General features: G+C 42.9%; 1 protein-coding gene across 2 annotated transcripts; it reads right to left on the bottom strand.

The window, feature by feature from the left end:
* Positions 1-581: 581 nt before the first annotated feature.
* Positions 582-14702, bottom strand: rbm25a (RNA binding motif protein 25a). 2 transcript variants are annotated; one of them, XM_086182455.1, is made up of 18 exons: positions 14531-14702; positions 14161-14283; positions 13681-13730; positions 13331-13495; positions 12573-12630; positions 12227-12387; positions 11899-12093; positions 11687-11770; positions 7427-7695; positions 6992-7103; positions 6781-6870; positions 6021-6094; positions 5763-5913; positions 4773-5190; positions 1686-1990; positions 1476-1574; positions 1334-1381; positions 582-980 (listed from the first exon to the last, which is right to left on the bottom strand). In XM_086182455.1, exons 2-18 carry the CDS (start codon positions 14264-14266, stop codon positions 888-890), a joined length of 2478 nt encoding a protein of 825 aa, XP_086038581.1. In that variant the 5' UTR covers positions 14267-14283; positions 14531-14702; the 3' UTR covers positions 582-887. The 2 variants fall into 2 exon arrangements, with proteins under 2 accessions (XP_086038581.1, XP_086038582.1); XM_086182456.1 differs by having other exon boundaries at positions 11687-11767.
* Between the last annotated feature and the right edge of the window lie 2620 nt (positions 14703-17322).

Genomic DNA, 17322 nt, shown 5'->3' with positions numbered 1-17322 from the left:
GGCTGTAACAGCGAAGTGTGAGTGCCCTGAGCCAGACCGGCGACCTGTCCAGGGTGAACGCCCGAAGGCTGCTGGGATACGCTCCAGCCCCCACCTTTAACAGGATAAGCGGTAGAAAATGGATGGATGGATGGACATCACTAAGTACCTCATTTACAGGTCTAATTCGCATTTTAAAAGTATTGAGGACATTTATGGCATTTGTAACTTCTGCCAACAACATACAAATCTTGGGCATACAATCTTTGTACCTTCCTTAAGTTGTGGCCTCAATATATATGATGTTCCCACAAGCTTACAAAATAAGAACCATTTCACTTTTAAGTCTCTGTAGTATAAACATGTCCCCACTGTCCAAAATACATTATGCCCATGGGTTCGCAGCAAACAATTTCTTACTCAGGTCAGGCTGTTTTAAAATTACGCTCAATACAGCTCAATTTGTAAATTAGACTTCCACTAAAAAAAAAAAAAAGGAACTAACCAACAGATTCACAAATATGTTTCTCAACCATGATTGTAGAAGAAACCTGCAAAATGCCAGAGAATAAAAAACAAGAAACATTATATAAAAAAGCATATTTTATTAGTTAACATAGTTGAGCAGTGCCTCAACATGACAACAGTAAATCAAAGCAGAATGTGTCCAACTTATTGCAGAACAGATGGTAAAATGCAACTCTTGACTGAACAAAAAGAAAAAAATACAACTTAAATGTTATCATGCACTAAGATTTTTCAAATCCTCCGTTCACAGCTCACACTCATAAGCAGCTCCTTGCTAATGGAATGGAGGGGTTTATGGTTATATGTTTACAGTCTGCCAGACCAGAAACAGTAAGTAGCAGAAGTGTGAGCCAAAGAAGTCATTCAGAGACATCTGGTGCTCATTTCACCAGTCCAATCTTCTTAGCTTCTGTTTCATATATCAACAGCCTCCACATTTTTACAATGAAGACTTCGGCTTCTTCATCAAGAACCTACAAACACACACTCTGGTTAGAAAAACTGACAGAGTTTGTTGACTCAAAGCAATTAATGTGACATGATGTATTTAACATGTTTTTTGGGGCTAGTCTTTGTGTCCGCTACACCCCAAGCCACTGTCTGAGACTCTGCTTTTAACTGGTTAAAACAGATATTATTTGTGCATAAAGCCTCCAAAGCTTTCACTGCTAAAATTTGTATTGGGCAATTAAATCCAAAATTAATCTGAAGTGAAACTACAGAAGGTGATGCAAACATTTTTAAGAATTTAAGTCAAGTTAGTCATCCAATTGGGTTCAAAATAATACATTTGGAGAGACCCCAGCTTTGACAAATTTCAACTTACCATAGCAACATCATCAAGAATACCCTGAGGAGTGCTGTGTGCCATCACCTGTGGAGGAAATTCAAAACATTGGAAGCCCAGTTTTAGACAGAAGCAGTCATGAAAATAGTAATAATTAGATAGAGAAGACAAAATCACTAGCCTTTGTACAAACAAAATCAACCAATGTAGGTTCTTCTTCACCAATGTATTCAATAATCTTCTTATTGATCCAAGGTCTGATGCGGCGATCCATCAACGTCTGCAGAGGGGATAAACCCATGAACCAATGAACAAGATCAATGATCGCTTTTTTATTGAGCACATCCTGACAGCAAATCTGCAAATATTGCAAAAATAATTATGTTTATACCGAATCCACCATGGCCCAGTCCAGAGGGTAGGAGAAGAGCTCTGGCCTGCCAGTGGGGATCTTCTCGATGAGGCTCTTAATGTGTTTGCGTTTCTCCTCTGTGTTGATGCTGCCTTTGGCCCCTGAAATCTCTGCCCCATCCAGTCCCAGACTTTTGTCATCATCACCGTAATCAAGGGGAACAAGTTTTCTTTTGCGAGGTTGCTCATCAGCCTCCTCCTCCTCAAACCTGTTGAAAACACTTTCCACAGTTGCAAGTTTCTTACGCTTTCCGGCACTGAGTTGGCTGGGGCTGCCGGTGGCACCTGGAGTAGAAAATCAGATCAAATAAAAACAAAAGTTCTTATGTGTTAAAAAAAAAAGGCTGATATCAGTGTGTATGTTTTTCAGTGGCAGATGACTGTCAACCATCAACATCAGCCCTAAGAATAACGAATATATTGAGATGGGGAACATTTTTTTACTCTCTGTAGACCACCAAATTTGAGTATTGGTACCAAGTGTGATGTTAAATATTTCTCTGTATATATAGCTGCAGCAGCTGGAACGCGGCAAAGTCGCCTTTGTCTTTGTTGTACTCTGCTTATCCAGGTCAGGGTCGCAGGGGCAGCTGCCTCAGCAAAGAAACCCAGACCTCCCTCTCACCAGCAACTTCTGCCAGCTCTTCCGGGGAAACCTGAGGCGTTCCCAGGCCAGCCAAGACGCTGAGTCCCTCCCGAATGACCAAGCTTCTCACCCTATCTCAAAGGGAGAGCCAAGCCACCCAGCAGAGGAAACTCATTTCGGCTGAAAGAACGAGGCCGTTTATATTCATGATGTCGTTCTTTCCATCATTCCCCAGAGCTCATGACCATAGGTGAGGGTTGGAATGTAAGTTGACCAGTAAATCGAGAGCTTTGCCTTTTGGCTTAGCTCCCGCTTCATCACAACAGACTGGTTTAGCACCTGCATCACTGCGGACACCACCCCAATCCCCCGCTCCATCCTACCCTCACTTGCAAACAAGATCCCGAGATAACTTTAACTTCATCAACCCGATGTCCACGCATTGTTGCAGAGACGTGTCAAACAAGACAACCCTACAACATCCAGTACCTTGAGCTACCCAGGGGGGATCTCATCCATCCCTGGAGCTCTGCCACCGCAGAGTTGTTTCACTGCCTCTGCGACTTCCGCCCTGGAGATTTGACAACCCCCCCCCCCCCCCCCGAGTCCTCTCCCAACTCTGTTTCCTCCATGGAACACGTGTTGGTGGGATTGAGGAGTTCCTCAAAGTATTTCTTCCACCATCCAATTATCTCCCCAGTGAACATCAGCAGCCTTCCGTCCCCACTGTAAACAGTGTGGTCAAGTTGCCTCCTTCTCCCTGAGGTGACGGACGATTTGCCAGTACCTTGCCATGCCCATACCCAAGTTTTTGCCTCGGACACAGCCACAGCTGCACACCACTTGGCCCACCGGCATCAGTTAGCTGTTTCTGCAGACCCACAGACCAGCCCACATTCCGTGGGCCTCCTTCAGCCTGATGACTCCCTTCACCTCCAGTGTCCACCAGCGGGTTCAGGCTTCAACTGCTGCAACTGGCCCAGCAGCTGCAACTGGCCCAGCAGCTTTGAGGCCCCAGCTCACAGCAGCCGCCTGTACAATGGCAGAGTGGAACAGGGTCCATTCAGACTCAATGTCCTCTGCTGCTCCCAGGGTGCGGTCAAAGCTCTGCCAGAGGTGGGAGTTGAAGATCATCTTGACACCCTCACTACTCGTTTGGGCCTATCAGGTTTGCACGGAGACTTCCCCTGCCACCTGATCTAACTCACCACCACATGTGATCAGTTGACAGCTCAGCTCCTCTTTCAACCAAGTGTCCAGAACATACAGCCGCCGATCAGATGATATGACTATGAAATTGATCATAGACCTACGACCTAGGATGTCCTTGTGCCACGTGCACCGATGGACATCCTTATGTTTGAATATGGTGTTAGTTATGGACAAACTGTGACTTGCGCAGAAGTCCGATTACTGAACAACACTCGGGTGAAGGTCGGGCCTGCCCATCCAGGTCACACCGTCATTGCCCACATAAGCACTGTCCCCAAGTAGAACAATGCAGTCCCCAGACGGGGCGCCATCCAGCACCCTTCTAAGGGACTCCAAAAAGGGTGTGTACTCTGAACTGCTGTGCGGCGAATAAGCACAGACACGAGTCAGGACCTGTTCCCCAACCCGAAGGTGCAACCCTTTCGTCCACTGGGGTAAACCCCAAAAAGCCCACCCCGGTCCTCCACCTCTCACAGAAGAGAGTCCAACCCCTCTCAAGGACTTGGGTTCAGGAACCAGAGCTATGTGTTGAGGTGAGGCCGACTTTATCTAGCCGGTAACACTCAACCTCTTCCACCAGCTCTTGCTCCTTCCCTGCCAGAGAGGTGTCATTCCATGTCCCAAAAGCCAACTTCCATGTCTGTGGATTAGACCACCAAGGCCTGATCCACATTGCACTGGACCCTTCCGGTTCCTCCAGCAGGTTGTGGGCCCACGGGGGGACGATTCCACATAACCTTTTTGGGCTGGGCCCGGCCTAACCCTATGGGCAAAGGCTCGGCCACCAGGCACTCGGCCACGGGCCCCTAGGCCAGGCCTGGCTCCAGGGCGGGTCCCCGGTAACCTTCCGGGCTGGGTACATGATCTCTTTGTTTTTGTTTTTCTTCACATGAAGGGTCTTTTTCAACCGTTCTTTGTCTGGCCCTTCGCATAGGACCGGTCTGCCTTGGGTGAACCTACCAGGGACAAAATGCCCCTGACAGCATAGCTCCTAGGGAGCTCAAACTCCTCCACCACGATAAGGTGAAGGTTCCAGGAGTCGTGTCCAGTGAAAAAGAGCAGAGGCAAGAGCAGGATAGTGCGTGAAAGGCTGTGCCAGTGAAGGAAAAAAAGGACTGCTTTCAGTTGAAATGTCTATAGTATCAAAATGATTATGATCATGCACTTGCCCAAATTGAAAATATTAATTCCACACTCCCCAAAAAAGGTTGCATATGCAACCATTTTGGTTACAGTCTAGAATCCTGCACAGTCTCCCTCAGTACCTACCAAGTTTGAGACTGAGGCCAATCTTGAGCCGGTGTTCCTCGGGAGGTTGAACTTCAGGACTATTCTCGCCTGGAATGACGATACCGCAGGGAGATTCATTGCCCGGTGTATTTGGAGTCGCATTCCCACTGGCAGAGGACACTGAGGGAGCAGTTGTAATGGGTCGCATGACAGGTTTGAGCTGTGGTTTGAGCTCTGGTGAATCCTCAGCTTCACGGTAGTCATTCTTGCCCTCCTCCACATCATCATCTGAATGCTGTGGAGGGCCTCGAGGTGTTGGCTCAACAGGCCGTCCTGACCCTCGCTTCTTCCGATCTCCATCCCGATCCCTGCGAGACTTCTCCTTTTCCTGCTTTACATCTTCCTTGGGTTCAAGTTTCACAGGAGGCTGTCGTCTGCGCTCAGCCTCTTCCTCCATCTGCAGAAATACATTCTGAATCTGTGAAGCCTCATAGTGTGAGGTTTCATTTACAGGGTTCATACCCATTCCAGTTTTCATCCTTTCTTTTGACAAATTGTCATTACAATACATTCTCTGAAACATCTGTATAAATCAGGGGGTAAAGTATGAAATCCATGATAAAATCTACTCTATTTTAAACTGAATAAATGATAAGCTCTAAAAAAAAAAAACCCAGATCATTACAATAAATTAATTATCAAAAACTAACAAGGATTTTCCTCAGTTAATCGTAATTGAACCACACACACTTCAATATGCAGGTAGCTAATTCCTGTGACTTCTGGGGATTTTCTCCATGTCTCTTCCAATTATTCATGAAATGGTTAATCCCACATCATAAAACAGAGCTCTGACACAACTGGAGGAGAGAAACATCGAACTTTTCCAGTAGGAAAATTAGTGCCTTAATTTAAAGGAAAAAAATTCTGTGATCTTCTTTCTTTATGAATGCAGGAGCTGAACTCTTATGTGCTCAAACTAAAGAGGCTCATGCAAGTGAAAGAAGCTTTCACTTCAGGTGGACTCACCCTCTGCAGCTCAGCGTCGGGGTTGGGGTGACCCTCGGCAAGAAGCCTTTGTCGAATCTCCTCCAATTCCTCCTTCTCCCTCTTCCGGTCTCGCTCATCCAATTCGGATTCCTTTTCGCGGTCCCGAAGTCGCTTCTGCAAAGCACTGCCCCTGGGTAGAGGATAAGAACAAGCCAAATTAAGCGAAAAGGCAGGACAAAAAGCATGAACACCCCCAAAACTGTTTACCCACATTTACATGCCCATTAAGTTAATCACCTGTAGAATTTTGGATCGTCTCTGTCGTCATCATAATCTTCAAGGAACTCTTTAAGTCTTTTGGCTTCTTTCATCTGAGATAAAACAAGACCTTTGTTTACACATAAAAATAGTCAGCTAACCTTTCATCATACTACACAACTATCAAAGGACACAAGTAGCTGCATGATGGATGTATGGATGATGTTACAGTAGTCTTCCATGCGTGTATATTATCACAGTTATGTTGTGTGTATTCTGCACTGTACAGTATATTTCTAATTGGAATTATGAGAAAAATCTAAAAAAGATCTATGTTACCATACTCACAGTTAAAGGCAGACTAATAGATTCGTGGTTGAGCGACATGGGTTTCTCAGAGGTCCATGCTGATATACAGGGAGCCAATATAATATTGTTGCATGATGTTATGCATCTGCACTGCTGACAGCCACGGGCAGGAAGCATAAATATATATATATATATATATAGAGAGAGATTTTAGTGGTTAAAGGTCAAGGCCAGAATTATAATATCCAGAATTTAAAAAAAAAAAAAGAGACAAAGCTATAATGCTGTATCTCCTTGTTTCTCTCCTTGTTTTGAGACATTTGTGATAAGTTAAAGAAATGTGCAATGTCGTTAAGTGCAAGCAGTTTCTTGTCAATGCAGTCAATACATTGACAGTACAGCTATCTGAGACATTTGCTGCAACTTTGAAAACTGAGGGCAATAACTATTTGGAAACACTGTGATCAGTATATTATACCATGATGTTTACCATTTCACGACATCGCTCATCGTCCCTCTCCATGTCTTTGCTGTAGTCCCGAGCCTTCTTTCTCTCTCGGATTTCCCAATTTTTTAAGCGCTTTAAAAGTTGACACAGCAAAAGAATAGAACCATCAATGAATCTTACACATCAATTGTGGATCATTTTAAACTGATAATAATGAAGAATTTAAGAATCAGGTTTGGGGTGTAACATGAACCTCCTGGTAAGCAGCCTCCTTGTCTCTGAGCCTCCTCTCAAGTCTCCTCCGTTCATAGACGTCATCCTCATCTTCTTCACAGTTTCGTTTTTTATCCTCTCTGGTCCTCTCTCTGCACATATCAATGGTGATTTACATTTCATCTTTAATTTCATTAAAACATGAAATGAAAACTTTAATGAAAATAAAATGACATGTCGATCTGATCTATTATGATCTGGGATCAATAAATACTCTTTATATCGCAACTTAATCAGACTGCTGTTATGATATCTGAAAGCTTATCATTGGATGAGTGATATTGTAATATATCATACTGACTATTGGACTAGTCAGTATGATGGTTTGATACAGATAAACAGGTAGGAGAATTAAAGTGACATGTGCTTCGAGTGTAACTGAGCTTCATGGAGGACAACCTAACCTCCCACTGACCTCGACCTGCTACGGCCTTCACTGACGTCTCGACTCCTTTCCCTCTCACGCTCTCTCTCTCGTTCCTTCGTCCTCTCCCGTTCACGGTCTCTCTCGCGCTCCCGCTCCCGATCTCGGTCTCGTTCACGCTCCTTGTCCCTCTCCCTTTCCTTCTCTTTCTCACGATCACGGCGTTCCCTCTCCCGCTCCCGCTCTTTGTCCCTGTCTCTTCTTTCCCTCTCCAGCTCCAGACGCTCCTTTTCCTTCTTTCCTTTTTCCTCTTCCAGTTTCTGTAGGAGCCCAACAGGAAGACAAACAGGAAATATATTACAACATTTGAAAAATTATTAAGCCTACCATACATCATCCACAAGATAGAAATACTCAGTTATCAGCACACAATACTATAAAAGGAGTCAGACTCCCGGGGCCAGACATGCTCACATACTGTTCTGCCATGACTCAATGTGTTGTTGTGTTGGAGAGGCAGGCGGCTGCAAGTGAGGACTTCCTCCTACCACTGATGTTTCCTCCTGTTGAGCAGGTTTAATGAAGATACTGCGCAATTCGTGATGAACTTGATCATTCAATAAATACACCTTAAAACCTTATATAATTTATTTTGGAGCAGCAACATAAATTAAAACCATTCATCAACAAATGTTGTTTCAGCACTACAGGCTCTAAACTTCTTTCAACTTTTTCATATTTTCAGCTACAGAAACCATTTAAATATCAATTTTTTTCTAAGGATATTGTCAGGTGTATTTTTTGTACTGATACCTTTTATACTTTTTAATATATTCAGATCTTTTTTTTTTTTTTACAATGCAAGTGACTGGTGAATTGTTACTTTTACGATGTTCAGCCCTTTCAACTTTTTTTCTGCATATTTCAGCTTCAGCTTCTAAGTTTTTTCCCTGTATTTCAGCTATTTTCCAGCAATTTTCAGCATTGCTACAGTGATTTTATTTCAGCTCACCGCATTCATGTTCCATTTTCTGGAGGTAATAACTCTTCTAGTTAAGATTATTGTTTGTTACATAGTGTTGTAGACGGATAGTTTCTCACCCTTATCACATTATTTTGTAACTCTAATACAAGAGGCTTTTGGTACTATAAATAACAGGTTAGCCTCTACTCTTCAGTAACTATGTTATGTCGCTGATTTGAGATTATCATTTTATGTCATACCAGGGTATTGGTCAAGCGATTTCCAAGTCATGGTGCTCGGGAATATAACACATTAATCAAAACTCATTTATCTGTGTCCTTCCTACTAAACACATTCATGATAACACACTCACCAGCCAATTTATCTGGAGATACAAAGACAATAATGGTCAATTTTGACTGATACTTTCAAAGGGGTATTAATTTATGATTAGTTTGCAGTATATGACATTGCATTAAAAAGGTGTTCAATATATTTTTTGCCACCCCATTTACATGCAAAATAAGGACATCAAGCACGCCAGTACAACACCACCTTGCACTTAAGAAAGAGGTACCAAGTCAGCTTTGAACCATCAGGTCAAGTTTGCCAAATTCTAACCAAACACCAGATAATCACTTGAGTGCCTTGGTTTTGTATAACTTGCCAAGTGGATTACACCAAGCCCAAGGTTAACTGGAAAATAGCCCAACTAAGTAAATTACATAATTGGGTGTTTTCTACGTGGTCATCTTAGATGCAGGGAACCTTTTGCAGTGCATGTGCTCTCTTCAGTGTGGGTGTTAAGTATAGGACAGCCTTGAGGATCAAGAACCAGCAGGACTATGTATGGGGATTCTTTCTTTTGGTCTGTGTGTTTACTATATGATTGAAAGTTTTTTTTTTCCATATGCTAATTATGCAGCCTGTTTGAAATACTAAAATTTTTTAATTCAAAGATGTGTGCACGTGTTCATGGTGAATCTAAATATTTACCTTTTCGCAATATTCTAACAAGGTGACATAGAAATAATGGCATTTCCTACACATCGTTTGCAGCTACTGCCATGCAACTACCAGGTGATGAACTGTGGTTTCAGTGCTTCTCTGCCCCTACACATACTACTGGCTACTTTTGGGAGGAAAAGTAGGTCAACACATAAAATAAGGAGAAATGCCTCCCATCATACCTACGAAGCAATTCATCTACATACAGTTTATATACATTCACAATATTCAACAACAAAACATTTCATTTCAGCACAAGATAATGAGTGAAGCAGTCTTACCTAGGAGTCGTCTTCTGCATCTCTTAGGCCTCTCCAACCCCCACCCCAAAAGTGAAAAATCTCAACAGAATCAACATTTTCAACAGTGACTAACTGAGTCAGCAAGTATTTGCTGGTATCTGATAGTATCTGGTTTATACAGTTCAGAGATCACCTTTGAAAATGTTGCTCTTACATCTGATGAGTGAACAAAAATTTTAAAAAGCAGCAAGAGGAACAAAACTACCTACTCTACGATGCATTTTATTTAGCTATACATGCATTTGACATTTATCCAAAACAGCCTTTATCCTGACAGGCAGGAACTTAGGGGTGTGACACAACCAAATTATTCACGTAATCTGTAAACATGTATCAACTCCCTGGCTTTTTTCTAACTGTCCAATTCTGTAACCTTTTATAGCTAGAGACTTACCTCTTCTCCTAACAGTCAACCAAAGGAAACATATGTACTGGTGCTGATTCCAAACTTCAGAGAAGTTAGTTTCAGCAGCAGGGATGACATATTTTAACCCAAAAGTCAGCAATAGCCATGGGTTACCTCTGGATTTTACATTGGATTTTGGACTATTGCCAAAAAGTAACTCTCTCCCCAACAGTAGTTAGAAGAGAAAAGCTAATATGTTGTGAACAAACTACACAACAGACATGACTTCAGCATCACCAGTTTCATGCTTCTTCTTATTTGGCATTATGAAATTTAATTTGCAACAATTAAATAGTCTCATTTCATTAGTTGGTAGCAACCACTACTCTTAGGGAATATAACCAATTCAAAACTCAGAGAAGTGGTATTTTCTGATGCATTTCATTTTTTAGAACAAAACATTAAAATATCTTAAAGCTTGGTTCACTGCAGACCTATTTTAGCCATTTAACCAAATTCCCATTGACTTTGAGACAAGGGAACCACTGTTCAATCGTGCTAACTTTTTTCAGGTTTTAGGACTCATTCCTACACAATTCTATGGATTGTAGGCTATTTGGGAACAATTTGGGGGGGGGGGACTACAATTGACAATTATCCTATTATTTTTTTAAAATTTTTAAAAAAGGTATTTCAACAAACATTTACTCCCTCTGATTGTGTGTGTAGGTAACATAAGGTTGAGTCACAAAGACATAGAAGAGAAAAATGGAAAGGTAAACCAATGCTTGAAAAAACAAATAGAAACACAAGGGGAAAACCACAAGTAAAAGAAGGGGCTTACCTCGCTAGTCTTCAGACCACTGAGTGCTGTGGAGAGGCGCTCCCTGCTTTAGTATGACTACAGACTGCAGTTCAAACTACTGCAGTGGTTAGAATCATTCGTTCTGTTTGCATCATTTATCACGAGGACCTACAGAGGTTGACTGAGGCGGCCAGCCTTCTCAGACCTGACTGAGATGGAGTTAAGCATGCTACATATGGACACCTGTCCATTCCAGTTCCAGCCCTAATATCAGGGGTTTCCTAAGTCAGCACACTATCGTATTCTAAATTTAAAAATAATGAGCCGAGAGCCAGTTGCCCCTCTGCAAGCCCTCTAGAAGGGAGCGCCCAGCATGAGTTAAGAAGAAAAGAAAGTTCATACTTACATCCTATCCTCGCAACTTTTTCCAAAGCTGTGATTCTGAGATTCATCTTGCTCTAGTCACCAAATGAACTCTACCATATTGGTGGGGTTTAATCAATAGATTAGCTTTAGATGGAATTTAACATTGTGACCATGCACTTTGTGTGATAAATTCAGCTTGTGCAGACCTAAGGGTTTTAGTCTCAAATCAGTAGTATGAATAGCAATAACCCTTGCCCAATTCAAAGTTACAAAAAGTGACAACTGTACTGCCATGTATGAATGGCTGACAAATCATTTAGCCTTTAACAAGTACAAAAATGTAGGAATCAATACAAACTTCTTTGTATTTCTGTGTTTTTGTGTCTTACTGTCTACCTCTACATAAAAGTTGACAATAACAAACAATCTTATGGAGGAATTAACTCCATAAATCATAGCTCCTTTTGCTGTTGAGGCTTTTCTAGGTAAAAAGAGTAGTAACTGCAGTTTGATACACTACCTTGTGCGTGTCCCGGAATTTACTGATCTCCCTGGAAATCAAGTCTCTCTTGTCATCCTCCAACTCCATGGCATTGATATCCTCCTTACACAAAAGGAGAGAAAGACAAGGAACAAACACACTAAATACAAGGCACTTAAAACTACAAATCCCAACTGTGAAAATATCACACAAGCATTTTTCTTCTAAATCAATAGATAGATTAACCACACCTCCTCTTTCTTGTCTTTGCGCTTCTTGTTGCGAGGTTGACTGTCTGGATCCTGCGAGGGAGCATTGAGTTCACTTGCATACTCTCTGATGAGGATGTCTATCGCCCCCTTTACAACCTGGTCCCGCCGGAGGGTTTCTTCATCAAGAACCTCCTCTTCATCTTCTTCTCTGTTCTTTGACTCAATTGCAGCTCCCTGCACAATGAAGACATAATAGACAGAAAGAAACAAGATTAACCAGATCCATAACAAAGCAATGTGATTTATGTGGAGTATTTTTGTGATTTATGTGAAGTATTTTACTCAATAGGTACGCAGGGTTACATACGCCATTGGCACTCTTCTTTTTGGCCTTCCACTCATCTAGTTGAGCCTTAGTCTTTGCGTCTACCTTTACCAACAGTTTCTTGTCACCTAACAGCAACTCATGCAGAAGTCTGAGGGCTCGCAGCGTGGATTCAGGCTCCTTATACTCACAGAACCCAAAAGCTTGCAGGAGTTGAACAGGAGAGTTAAAAGATTACAAATATGTAATACTACGGATTTATCCTTATAAATTAGAAACATATCCACTTTATTGGTTCATTCAAACTTACAAAAATGACATTCAATGGAATGAAAATTTTAGAGTGAATGTGCAAAATAAAAAGGGGGGGTGCTCATTCAATCTTTACCTTGAAGTTTCCCAGAGGCACCTTGGACTCTCTTCCAGCTTAGAACAATACCACATTTCTGCATTGAAATGGAACAGAAAGAAATAATCATTTGATGTTAATGAATAATAAACAATGAATTTATCTTGATTAAGGGAGTTTTTAAACCTTGTATTCATAAACAATGGACAAACTTACAACAAAGATATTCATTAATCCCTGCGGGACTGGCAAATAATTCCGTGAAAGAAAAAATATATCATTCACAGATGTGCTTTTCATGAAAGACCAAGAGATTTTCCCTGTCTTTATAAACTCAAACTATTTAAAGACCCTACCATAATTCTTACACCAAGGTTATTAGAATCCTTCAGGACATGATGATGACATTATCTGTTAGTTGTGAATGGTCAGTAGGCAAGACTTCTGAAGTTACCTCTTAGCCTCCTCGGAGCCTTCTAATGTTCCTGGTTCATCAACTCGTCATTCTTTAAAACTGATCCACCAACAAAACAGTACTTGAATAAGCCATACACTACACCAGTAATTAAGGAGGACATCTATCATCAGACTCTGGCACGTATTAAAGGGAAAAGGACTTTCACACCATATACGTATATAGTGATGAATAAAACAACACAAGAGTACCAAGACTACACAGTATGTTTGCATGTACTATTCTCAGCTACAGTCTTCTTCACATAAATGGCCTCCATGTTATTTCCTCTAATAAAGGCAGCATCTAAAATCATGCGCTGGCCAAGCAAGGTTCAACTCACCGCTAGAAGCTGTCTGACTAACATGTCGGATGCTTTTTCAGAGATGTTCCCCACAAACACAGTGGTGGTGGGGCCACAGCCTTCATCTGTGTCCTTCGCTCGGATGTTTTCCTGCTTTGACAACATGGGCTTCTGTGCTAGAGACACTGTTGTTGGGACAAGAACCTGTCACAGCAAAACATAATTAAATACACTTCCCAAGGCAGATGTAGAAGTAACCCTTATCCAGAGCAAAAATGAAAGCCAGTGAAGACAATTTGTAGCAACAGAGTAGACCAGAGTAACTAACAAGTCATAGAGATCATACTGGTTTATTTGGCATGCAGAAGTATGTCTTGTTTCCAACTCACTGTGGGAGTGGGGGTCATGACACCCATGTGAACAGGTATCATGGGAGTACCTGAAATTAGAAGACAAAAAAGATTTCATATTTTATAAACAGCTTTACACATCAATAAAGTAGCATGTAATAAAACAGACTTCATCAGAGAAACTAGCTTGCACAAGCCCTCATATAAGTACAATTTAGCTGCAATCCCCTGGGACAGTGTCATAAGTGGATTCTCTGTGTCTTCACAACAGTATTCTTTCATTAATGACAGCTCTATGGTACTGTGGTGATTCGGTCACATTTAAAATGCAAATATATACCCAGTAACTGCATTTCAGTGAAAAACTGTTAAAGCAGTTTCACAACCAGAAAATGCTTGAGTGGAAACAAATACATGACTCTTCAAACTATCATTTAGTATCCATTTTTGGATCAATAACTGTTTAAAACTGTACTGTCACACCAGACCAGCTATGTTCACCACACGATTATGAGGTACCTGAGGGGACCGCTGGCGCAAACCCTCCAAATTGGGGTGGTGGAATCCTCGGGGGTAACTGCGGGATGCCAATCTGCTGGCGGTTGAGCGGAGGAGGATACGACATCCTAAAGATACTGCGACCTATGGAAGACAGACGGTATTCCACTGAAAACCCGATGAACTATATTTTTTTCGGAGACAGAACAGGACATGTCAAGTTCGTCGACATATTTAAAAATGAGCACACGAACTCCTACATAAGAAAGAGACACCTGCCCTAATGCAATGTGGCTATTGCATTAGCTTCATTAGCTCATGCTAGCGAGAGCATACTCTATGGCCTTGCTAGTTCACATTAGCAAGCTCGTTTAGGTGGGGGTTTACTCACCTGTACACACGATCGGATAAAAATATCTAGTAATACTATGGGATATCAGAACACAATCCCATTAATTAAAGACAATAGAAAACGTAACGCTAACTGTTAGCGTTATACTGGACACCGGTACGCTTCAACAGGGAACGTCTGTAGACACAAATATCTTACTAGGACGCAATTCTTTCGAAATGAATCATGGGATAGCATTAAGATGGAAAAACAGTTCCCCGAAATTTTGTCTCTCAGGTAGCCATCGTCATTGAGGGAAAAACATGAATTTTATTAGTCTTTATTTATAATTATTTCTGCAATTAATTTGGGGCTTTTTGCGTTGAAAACGGATTAAATTATACATTCAAACTTTATTTTACTTTTCTTTTAGCTTTATGGTTTAATATCCAGCTCAGTAGAAAACTTGTTACACTACTAGCTCTAGTAATTCTGATACCTTTATTTTACATTCCAAAAAATAATATTTGGAGCTTCAGATGTTCCTCATTTGAGCCTGTTGAAAGGATACAAGTCCCACCCAAGCAAACAATGATAAAGCTTATCACATATTTAGAATAATAATAAATGTTAAAAAAAAATAGTCAAACTTTTTATGGTCTTTCAGTCTATATTTTGTTGACAAAATTGATCAGTTATGAAACTTTTCAAGGCTAAATGCATCCCTGTTTTAAATCTTAAGAAGTCTTTAAGCACACTGAAAAAAATTGCCAAGACCCCAAAGAGTTCATTTAGAATTTGATTTTTTTTTTTTTAACCTGTCCTGTTCAGTAGCTGGGGCAAGCAGCATCAATGTTCCTGGTGCCTTGTTGTACTGAAGCAGTTTTATTCTGCATAGGAGGAATCTGATAAACTCCTCCTATTGCCATTTATGCTTAATTTTATTAGGAATGGTATTGGTTCATTGATGAAGCTACCGGACTGAGGCTCAGGAGTGGACAGGAAGAGAGAACAGGGACAGGACAGCGAAGACAAGGGGGAGGGGGGGAGACAAAACAACAACAACAACAACAGCAATAGCAGAAAACAACAACAACAATAAAAACAAACAATAAACAAACAATAAACAAATAAACAAACAAAGAAAAAGTAACAACAACAAAAGAAAAAGAAAGAAAAAACATTGGTTGCAGAATTTCCGGTGCAGGCTTACCATTTGGTTTAATATAATTTTAAGATAAATGTCTGAGTGTGTGTTTATGGGTCAGTTGTGCGCTCCATGCGTGTATGTGTGTATATGCGTGTGTATGTGTGTGTGCTACGGTTTGTCTTGGATGCTGTGCGTAGCCGGCTGTAGCTGATGTGGGGGGCCAGGACATCGCACCCCCAGTCCAGGATAGCAGGTAGGTCAGGACCAGGTCACCAGATCACCCAGAAACCCCCAGGACACGGGGAGCCCCAGCCCCCCCCCCCCCCCCCCCCCATGGCCTGAGACCCGACCAGAGCCCCCCAAGAGGTCCACCAGCGGCGAGGCCGACAACCCACCCACACCCCACACCCAGGAGGGGCAGCCACAGCCCACCACAACGACCAGGCCCACCGCCCCCGAACAGAGCTATCCCCCCCAACCCACGATCCCCATCCCCTCTACTCATCCCCTGTTCTCCCCCTCCCCCCAGAGCAGGAGGGCTTCAGGCTATAGGGCACCACCAGCCAGCCAGCCGGGACCCCCACTCCCCGGAGAGGCCCAGCCCACCCGCCGGGGTGAGTCGAAGGCATGCACGCCCAGGACCGCCACCCCCGGACAAAACAATCATACTCTCATCTTCCTCCATACAGGGGCTGAGTACTCCATAGATGCTGATACGGTCCAGGGCACCTCAGACTTAGTGAAACCGCCAGCGAGCGATCCACCGCACAACAGCAGGGCCCGTGACCAACCCCAGCCCAACCACCACGCCGGGAAGAGGACCACCCCCCCCCCCCCAAAGAGCCCCGGCCAGGCCCCCAGGCCTGCAATGGTGCAGTTAGCAAAGGAGGCAGCACTGGACCCACTCCCTGCCCCAGCTGCCCCCCCATCCCAACATGGTGCAGGGTGCGTGTTGTGCATGGGAATGTAGATGTGATGATGTGGATGACTAGAATGTAGTTAAAATTGTCGGAGGCACCCAGGGCATGGGAGCCCCGCCATCCTCATGCACTCCCCCAAGCCCTAAATGTCTACGATGTGATTAAAATTGGGGGGTCCAGCCCTTCAAGGCCTAGTGATACATGAGATGTGATGTGATGGGACAGAGAGGCAATGAGAGGGGCTGAGGAATGGGCCAGACCTGCACGGGGGCCAACTTCCAGACTGGCCCCGCTGACCACCCCGTCACCACTGTAACCAGCCGACAGGAAGTCTAGCCTCCCTGGTCCAGGGGTCAGATTGGAGCACCAAGGGGCACTGTCCGGAGATCCAGGCAGAGGGCCCACCACTGTGCAGTGCGAGGGCAGGGAGGGCCCAGGCCCCCAGTGCACAGCGGAACCCCCAGCCAGCAGCCCGTAGTCAGGGCCACCATTTCGATCAGCATCAAGGAGGTCAGCCCCCATCCCTCAGACGTCCCCCAGCATCCTCCCTTTGTCCGAAAGAATTAGAATTTTCGAGCCCTCAGTTGACTTCTGGATATTGACTTGACACTAGAGATGCACTGATAATTTAATCTGTGAAAGGCTGTATTAAAAGCTGTTTCAAAGCTGTGTTGGGCTGAATATGTTAGCATTCAAACATTGTGTGATAAATTGCTCATAAATTATTGTTTTGTTATGCAGACAAAAAAGGGCCCAAAAGTTCACACTCTATGTATGTGTAA

This window comes from Aulostomus chinensis, chromosome 17 (genome assembly GCF_037954235.1).
Source record: "Aulostomus chinensis isolate RoL2024-O1b breed Wild chromosome 17, RoL_Achi_v1.0, whole genome shotgun sequence".
NCBI classification, from domain to species: Eukaryota; Metazoa; Chordata; class Actinopteri; order Syngnathiformes; family Aulostomidae; genus Aulostomus; species Aulostomus chinensis.
This window is presented reverse-complemented; position numbering and strand designations above follow the sequence as displayed.

Bases quoted from the DNA above. Each gene is read 5' to 3' on its own strand.
- rbm25a (XM_086182455.1), bottom strand. From the start codon at position 14,266: ATGTCGTATCCTCCTCCGCTCAACCGCCAGCAGATTGGCATCCCGCAG. The intron at 7,696-11,686 runs GTAGTGTATCAA...GGGCTCCTACAG, and splicing joins AATTCCGGGACACGCACAAG to AAACTGGAAGAGGAAAAAGG. The intron at 1,575-1,685 runs GTATAAACATAA...TCCCCTCTGCAG, and splicing joins ACTGGGCCATGGTGGATTCG to ACGTTGATGGATCGCCGCAT.